The sequence below is a fragment of the Oncorhynchus kisutch genome, linkage group LG1, assembly GCF_002021735.2.
Source record: "Oncorhynchus kisutch isolate 150728-3 linkage group LG1, Okis_V2, whole genome shotgun sequence".
Taxonomy (NCBI): domain Eukaryota; kingdom Metazoa; phylum Chordata; class Actinopteri; order Salmoniformes; family Salmonidae; genus Oncorhynchus; species Oncorhynchus kisutch.
The window spans coordinates 66582930-66592234 of NC_034174.2; the positions used below are offsets into that span (position 1 = coordinate 66582930).

Genomic DNA, 9305 nt, shown 5'->3' on the forward strand with positions numbered 1-9305 from the left:
TCTTTCTGTATATGGAGTCTTGGGAAATGTCCTCGATAACACTTGGGTCTGTGTGTAGAGTGTATCCAAATCCACACAGGTTAATGTGCTTTCCATAAGTGCTTTGGCACATATGTACCTGATTGCATGTTATGTAGCCTATGATGACAATACACATAACATACTGTGTTATGAAATAGACCTGGCTTTCATGCCACATGCCCTGTGGGAGTTTCTCACAACAGCCAGCCATGATGGAAATGCTTGTTTATTATCACATATAAATCCATACAATTCTGCTTCTTTTATCACCTGTCCTTCCACTCCTTTCCACCTACCCTGTCGTTCAGTGAGTCACGCTCACATTAATGAGTAACCTTGCCTGAGACCTGAACCTGCCATTAATGCCTAGGCTTGAAGCTCATCGGACTAACACAGTCTTGTTTTGCCCATGAGACCCAGGTTCGGACCCAGTCGGTCACACTAAGTCCATGGCGTGAATGATATTCTATCATATTGGCCTATAATCCAGCTGTAGTGTTAACTAGGATGCCAGGATTAGCTTAGAATGGGTTAATATGTCTGAACTATGCCTCCATCTATGCTCTATTTTCTCTTTATTGCAGGGGAACCACTGCACCAGGCAGACTTTTTAATGGCACCCTATTCCCTATATAGTGCATTACTTTTGACCAGGGCCCTAGTTGTGCACTAGACAGACTGATCGGCCCACTCTGGACGCCACGTGAGCTGTAATTACAGTCCCCCGCACGCCTCCCAAATCCCCCCTGGCTCGGACAAATCCCAATCTCTCTCCTGTTTGACATCAGGCCGATTGGAGACAGATGTTGGGCCTGACAGCTGGACCCACTGCAGTTGGTGGACATCATACATGGCTCAATCTGGACACAGGGATAATGGATGGAGATGGATGCAGATAATAACTGAATAGCTGAACAGTGGGCAGCCATCTTTAATTAAGAGAAAGGGATATAATTATCTCAGTTTCTGCTGCACAGCTTTAGAGTATGGAGATAAATCCATGTAGAGCAGGGCCGCAAAATAAGAGTTCAGGCAGACTGAAATCCCCTGTTCAAATAATTCCCAATATAATCCAAACTGTAATTTTCCGTCTCTGGGTTAAACAAGGGGGCAGAAAATCTGAGGAAGATTGCTCTGTTTGTAAGAGCCCCCCTTTTCCAAGAAGAGGACACTCATCCTCAGACAGAGACAGACAAGTCAGACAACACACAATTTAGTATCAAAAGGCTGATGGGAAAAAATAAATACATGATTTTAGAATTATGGGCACTGCAAGCAAATCTCCAGTAAAAGGTGTTGCGTAATGTCTCAAACATGTGGGTCTTAAAGAGCATCCCAGAGCAAGTGAAGATGAACGCAAGGGACTTATTTCTTCCCGTTTTTTTTATTTCACCTTTATTTAACCAGTTCTCATTTACAACTGCGAGCGAAGCAGTGCGACAAAAACAACACAGAGTTACACATAGGATAAACAAACGTACAATAACACAATATAAAATCGGTATACAGTGTGTGTAAATGAAGTAAGTAGGTAAGGCAATAAATAGGCCATAGTGGCAAAGTAATTACAATTGATCAATTAACACTGGAGTGATAAATGTGCAGATGAGGATGTGCAAGTAGAAATACTGGTGTGCAAAAGAGCAGAAAAAAACAAAAAACAAATATGGGATAAGGTAGGTAGTTGATTGGAGGGGCTATTTACAGCTGCAGCGATCGGTAAGCTGCTCTGACAGCTGATGCTTAAAGTTAGTGAGGGAGATATAAGTCTCCAACTTCAGTGATTTTTGCAATTCGTCCCAGTCATTGGCAGCAGAGAAGTGGAAGGAAAGGTGACCTGGGCCAGTTGCTGCAGGGGGTGCAGAGCTGTTGGCCGGGTTTGGGGTAGCCAGGTGGAAAGCACGGCCAGCCGTAGGGGTATGCTCATTGAAATTCTTGATTATAGTGGATTTATCGGTGGTCACAGTGTTTTCTAGCCTCATTGTAGCTCATTGGAGCTGGGAGGAGGTGCTCTTATTCTCCACTTTACAGTGTCCCAATACCTTTTGGAATTAGTGCTGCAGGATGCAAATTTCTGTTTGAAAAAGCTAGTCTTCGCTTTCCTAACCGACTATGTATATTGGTTCCTGACTTTGGTTCCCGCATCGCGGGGACTATTCGATGCTAGTGCAGTACGCCACAGGATGTTTTTGTGCTGGTTAAGGGCAGTCAAGTCTGGAGTGAACCAAGGGCTATATCTGTTCTTAGTTCTACATTTTTTGAAAGGGGCTTTTTTAAAGAACAACCAGGCATCCACTACTGACAGGATGAGGTCAATATCCTTCCAGGATACCCGGGCCAAGTCGATTAGGAAGGCCAGTTTGCAGAAGTGTTTTATGGTGCGTTAGACAGTGATGAGGGGTGGTTGTTTGACTGCGGACCAATTACGGACGCAGGCAATGAGGCAGTGATCACTGAGATCTTGGTTGAAAACAGCAGAGGTGTATTTAGAGGGCCAGTTGGTCAGGATGATACCTATGAGGGTGCCCATGTTTACGGATTTGGGGTTGTACCTGGTAGGTTCCTTGATAATTTGTGTGAGATTGAGGGCATCTAGCTTAGATTGTAGGACAGCCGGGGTGTCAAGATATCCCAGTTTAGGTCACCTAACAGTAGGAACTCTGACAATAGATGGGGGGCAATCAATTCACATATGGTGTCCAGGGCACAGTTGGGAGCTGAGGGAGGTCTATAACAAGCGGAAACAGTGAGGGACTTATTTCTGGCGAGATGGATTTTTAAAAGTAGAAGCTCTAGCTGTTTGGGCATAGACCTGGATAGTATGACAGAACTCTGATCATAGGGTCATAGGGTCCAATTAGCAGCAATAGATGAAACAGGGAGCCGTTCGGTACTCGTTACTATGCTGGGCGAGCGGGAGACACAGCGTTCAGAAAAGCTAGTGGGCTGGGGCTAGCAGAGGCTGGTTGAGAGCACATCGGCCGAATCACGTCAGCAGACCAGTTGCTGTGTCGACAAAAGGTCCAGGCCATTTGGCAAGAGAGGTATTGTAGTTGGTATACTTCGTTTGCTAGCCGAAAGATTAGGCTAGCTTGAGGCTAACTGGTGCTTGCTTCTGGACAAGGGCGTTAGCCAAAATAGCCACTCGGTAGAAGCTAGCTAGCTGCGATGATCCGGTGTAATGGTCCAGAGCTTTCAGCAGGAATCCGGTGATGTCGTGGAATAAAGCAGTCTGATATGCTCAGGGCTGATATCGCGCTGTGCAGACTGGCAGGTATTATCCAAGCTATCCGGGCTAAAGCATCTGGTGTCTGAGCTAAAGGTAAAGACTGCTGGCAGTGGCTAACAATACATGTCAGGATTTGGTCAAATAAAGCATAAATTACAATGGTGTTATATTTTGTTTTTCTGTCGTCTCAAATGCTTTTATACAGTTGAAGTCGGAAGTTTATATACACCTTAGCCAAATATATTTAAACTCAGTTTTTCACAATTCCTGACATTTAATCCTAGTAAAAATTCCCTGTCGTAGTTCAATTAGGATCACCAGTTTATTTTAAGAATGTGAAATGTCAGAATAATAGTAGAGAGTGGTTTATTTCAGCTTTTATTTCTTTCATCACATTCCCAGTGGGTCAGAAGTTTACATACACTCAATTAGTATTTGGTAGCATTGCCTTTAAATTGTTTAACTTGGATCAAACGTTTTGGGTAGCCTTCCACAAGCTTCCCACAATAAGTTGGGTGATTTTTGACCCATTCCTCCTGACAGAGCTGGTGTAACTGAGTCAGGTTTGTAGGCCTCCATGCTTGCACATGCTTTTTCAATTCTGCCCACAAATTTTCTATAGGATTGAGGTGTTCTTCAGCTTGCAAGCATCCCCCTTTTCCCTCCAAACATAACGATGGTCATTATGGCCAAACAGTTCTATTTTTGTTTCATCAGACCAGAGGACATTTCTCCAAAAAGTATGATCTTTGTCCCCATGTGCAGTTTCAAAAAAAAAAATCACACAAATTGAGGTCACACAGACAGTACACAGAGACCTATATTTCCATGCCAAATGTTTCATCCAATACATTTCTTGATGACGCTAGTTGATGGTTGACAGCTGATGGTGTCCAACCTAAATGACAGGTCAGCTTTTAACACCATTTATACCCTTTATAAGGGATTCATTCCTGTAAACCTTGTGTTTCCTCGTCCTAAATCCTGACCTTATTCTCTATCCCACTGTTCTAATGCATCACTTCATTACTGGACATGTTGTGTTTGGCTGCTGTCTGTGGGATATTTGGCACTCCGTCACAACCTCAATCTCTTATCTGTCAGTGTGACCTCTTTAGCTCTGTCCGTCCTATGCCTGAAACCAAAGAGCAAACGGACCTGTTTGAGTCAGGATTTTAGGTTTCTATCAAGGGTGTGTGTGCGTCAAATCAAATCAAAATCGAATTGTATTTGTCACATGCGCCGGATACAACAGGTGTAGCCCTTACAGTGAAATGTTTACTTACAAGCCCTTAACAACAATGTAGTTTTAAGAAAATAGAAATTTAAAAAAATTGAAATATAACAAATAATTAAGTAGCAACAAAAAAATAACAGTTGCGAGGCTATATACAGGGGGTACCAGTACATAGTCAATGTGCGGGGACACCGGTTAGTCGAGGTCATTGAGGTAATATGTACATGTAGGTAGAGGTAAAGTGACTATGCATGGATAATAAACAGAGAGTAGCAGCAGTGTAAAAAATGGGGGTGGGTGGGGACAATGCAAATAGTCCGGGTAGCCATTTGATTAACTGTTCAAGAGTCTTACGGCTTGGGAGTAGAAGCTGTTAAGAAGCCTTTTTGACCTAGACTTGACTCTTCGGTACTTCTTGCCGTGTCGTAGCAGAGAGAACAATCTATGACTAGGGTGGCTGGAGTTTTTTGCAATTTTTTTAGGCCTTCCTCTGACACCGCCTGGGAAAGAGGACCTGGATGGCAGGAAACTTGGCCCCAGTGATATACTGGGACGTACGCACTACTCTCTGTAGTGCTTTGCAGTCGGAGGCCGTGCAGTTGCAACCAGTCAGGATGCTCTCGCTGGTGCAGCTGTAGAACATTTTGAGGATCTCAGGACCCATGCCAAATCTTTTCAGTCTCCTAAGGGGGAATAGCCGTTGTCGTGCCTTCTTCACACCTGTCTTGGTGTATTTGGACCATGATAGTTTGTTGGTGATGTGGACACCAAGGAACTTGAAGCATTCAACCTGCTCCACTACAGCCCCGTCAATGAGAATGGGGGCGTGCTCGGTCCTCCTTTTTCTGTAGTCCACAATCATCTCCTTTTTCTTGAGGGAGAGGTTGTTATCCTGGCACCACACTGCCAAGTCACTGATCTCCTCCCTGTAGGCTCTCATCGTTGTCAGTGATCAGTGATCACTGTTGTGTCGTCGGCAAACGTAATGATGGTGTTGGAGTCATGCTTGGATATGCAGTCATGGGTGAACAGGGAGTGCAGGAGGAGACTGAGCAGTGTTTTGAGGATCAGTGTGGCAGATGTGTTGTTACATACCCTTACCACCTGGGGGCGGCCCATCAGGAAGTCCAGGATTCAGTTGCAGAGGGAGGTGTTTAGCCCCAGGGTCCTTAGCTAAGTGATGAGCTTTGAGGGCACTATGGTGTTGAACGCTGAGCTGTAGTCAATGAATAGCACTCTCACGTAGGTGTTCCTTTTGTCCGGGTGGGAAAGGGAAGTGTGGAGTGCAATAGAGATTGCATCATCTGTGGATCTGTTGGGGCAGTATGCAAATTGGAGTAGGTCTAAGGTTTCTGGGATAATGGTGCTGATGTGAGCCAACAAACAACACATTTCACTGCACCTATCTGGTGTATGTGACAATAAAACAAAACAACACCAAACTCAATGGTCCAGCAGCAGCTGTGTAATCTATATTCCATCTTACCATCTGTATTGTAAGATATTCAATTATCCTGCCCAAGTCATTTCCATGTGGCTATTAGTCTAGACTCTCGATACAGCTACCATCATCACACCGATGTTGACTGACAAATGGGGACAACCATTGTCCCCTCCCCCCCTGCCTCTATTCTCTCCAATAAAGCCAAAACTAGCTACCTCAAATCCCCCCAAGAGGAGATTGCCCTTGGGACTTTTAGCTCCACAGTCATTGGGCGGTTCCCTGGCCTGGATCCTGTTCTGCCCTGCTTATAGCACACGATATGTCTCACCACTCCCCTGCCCCCCCCCCCCCCCCCCCCCCCCCCCCCCCCCCCCCTACCCCTGGCAGTACTGCTTTCTCTGTCAAACTCTGTTCGGGCACCGAGGGACACACAGCTGGATCGCTACCGACCAAATCACCCTCTGTTTCGCGCGCTCGCTTAGTATTCGGACGTGTTTGTCTTGAGTTCTGCTACTCAGTTTGGCCCTTGTTTGCCTACCACGACACCACGGCAGCATGAGAACGCTACTGGACAGCAGCTGGATAAAGTTTGGGCCAGCTGGCAGAGGGTCCATGGATTGGGTGACTGGGTCACCTTCTCCCCCCATGGTGGAGAGACAGTTACAGGTAAGGGATCATCAGCTTGTTGTTACTGAGTGAGTCTGATTCAGTAGTTGTCTTTACATATAGACTGCTGTGAGACCCAGAGAGTTTTGGTAGGCAACCCGAGTCCTGGAGAGCTGCAGCAGATTTTGAGTTTACTTTTTTGCGTGACACCTAGGAGTAGGTAGGTGGCATAGTGGTTTAACAATCTAACGAGCAGACTGAAAATCATTCTGAAAAATACATTTTTAGGTGGATTGTTTTTATTTTATATTATCTTTTATTTTTCCTCACTGGAGGATCGCTGTCCAAGGTACTTCAGCCAGACTCCACATACTTTGGGCTATACAGACTTTTGCAGGTTACACACTTGCTGTTGTTAGTTGAGTGCCTTAAAATAGTCTTGGATGTCATGTCTATGGTGAGTGCTTCTGGGTGCAGTTCATGTCAGGGCAATGGCAAAGAAAAGCTTTCAGCAGAGTGGAGTGATGTTGATCGGTCTTTAGTCAGTCATCCAGATGAGGATCAGCGTTATCTGAGCACTGAAACCGATTGGTCTGGTGAATTTGGGACACTGATTGTGTCAACAGGGGAATATAACACTCAGGCAATATCAAAAGGCATAAGCTCTATTGAGCCTCTGTAGGATATCTTGATTTCACAACCATGTATGTTCAGGTTTGAGAAGATGGAAAAGGATCAACACTGATCCAGTGGAACACATTACTGATTTTCTGATTTCAATTCTTCAAAATAGTCCTGAATGTATTTTATGGGAATCTTTTTTCTGTCCTTTCAATTTACGTGATTTATGATTTATTAACCCTTTCCCCTTCAAAACCACCAGGGCTACAACTGGAATGATCTGAACCTCAACCAGGAAGGGAGGTCAGAGCTGTTCCTCTACGTGGTCCTCCCCGTCACCTCCCTCCTCATGCTGGGCCTCCTGGTACTCCTGGCCTACTGGAGGTGCTCCTCTCCAAAGCTCAGCCTGGCCCAAATCATCACCCTGGACCTCCAGGACCCCGAGAGCAGCGATGAGTTCCTCTCCTCGCTCACCAGCCACGGCGAACGCCGCACCAGCACCAGCTCTGACATGTCGGACAGTGTGTTCGTCATGGTCTACCTGCCGCCGCCCTACGAGGAGACGCTGACCAAGATCACGCGTGCCGCCAGTCTGACCAGCCGGAAAGAGTCCATGAAGATAGAGGACCTGGAGGCCCGCCTGTGTCCGGAGATCAAGTCCAGTGGACGCTACGTGTGACTGGGGAACACTGGGAGTGTCTCTCAAATGGCACCCTATTCCCTATATAGCCCACATAGGGCTCTGGTTAGAAGTAGTGCACTATGTAGGTAGTAGGGTATATGGTATAATTTCGGACTAGAACTAAGAGATTGCTTTTGAAGGGACTCCATATAGCAAGCTCTTTAGAATAAGGGGATTTCAATGGATTATGTAAAAACATCAGACCTGAGATCATCTTTTGTGGGTACCAGCTTTCTACACAGAGGAGTGTGCAATTGCATTAAAAGCTGGAAGCTGGAAATTGTATTGATTGGCTGTACAGGATACAGTACATCTAGATTCTCTAGAGAGGACATATGCGGACTATGTACAAACTGTAGGTTACAGTAGGCAAATAAAACTCCTTCAACAATACAAAACATAATATGCAATTAATTTGCGTTGTTTTTATCTCCTAAATGAAATCTCCCATTTTTACTTCCACACATTGTATGAGCCACACTATGCTTACAACACTCCTGTATCTATGTTGTTTCAACTTGGTCCCTATTTGGAGACAGAATAATGTCAATGTGCAAAGTGCAAGAAGGTTACAGAAGTCTTATATGTAAATACTGTATGTCATTTGAATTTAATTTGAATTGTATTTATATGTAAGAAGGTACAAAGACCTAGCCTGGGTACCATGTCTTTGACAGGGGTGACAAGGAGTGGAATGTTAGCAAGACTGGTACCCAGGCTTACAAAGACCTTCTCCAGGTTAATAATTCCCTTCATTCCTTGGAATCACATCATGAATGTACTCCTAAAAACCTCAGACCTGATACGTTTGATAGACTACATAACAGATATGCATTCTAATTTACAAGTAATATCTTTTTACAAAGTGTTATATTGTTTTTAAATAAAGAATACGAAAAATATCTTAGCATGGTTATGATTGAGGGAGTTCCGTCATCATCACTTACGCACCGAGGTTGCGAAGCTATAATCCCATGCTGCCCCACTCTGGTACTACTTGGTCATATCATGTAGACTACTGAATGTAGAGGTGAGCTCTCCTTTCCAAACACCTGCCTTACATTACAGCTGTGGTCTTGCTGCGTTTCTGAGCAAGATTGTCAAGAAGTGTTAGAAATGTCCAGGGGTCCAACTAGATTTTTTTCCACTTTCCCGGCTACAGCATTTCATATTCTACTCTTTGTACCATTTATTCTTGTAAATGATCCGTTTCAGATAACTAGACTATTCATGGAAGTGTTTTTATTTAAAGCGTATTTATACACCAAATGTTAATTGCTGTTAATTAACCAATTCATTTGAAAAGTCTTCTAAATGATCACAAAAGCACAAAATTCTAAACATACTGTATTTTCAGCAAAGTAAATGTGTTTATCTAATCAAAAACCATATGTTAAAAACACTGATTTTCAGGCTACACCATAAAACAATCAAATGGATGGTTATTGGTTACATTGAGAATCAG

At 44.2% G+C, this 9305-nt stretch overlaps 1 protein-coding gene across 1 annotated transcript; it reads left to right on the plus strand.

The window, feature by feature from the left end:
- Positions 1 to 6334: 6334 nt before the first annotated feature.
- On the plus strand, positions 6335 to 8740 carry smim28 (small integral membrane protein 28). The gene is made up of 2 exons (XM_031835262.1): positions 6335 to 6597; positions 7421 to 8740. The coding sequence occupies exons 1-2, from the start codon at positions 6487 to 6489 to the stop codon at positions 7835 to 7837; spliced, it is 528 nt and encodes a 175-aa protein (XP_031691122.1). The 5' UTR covers positions 6335 to 6486; the 3' UTR covers positions 7838 to 8740.
- The last annotated feature ends 565 nt before the right edge of the window (positions 8741 to 9305 follow it).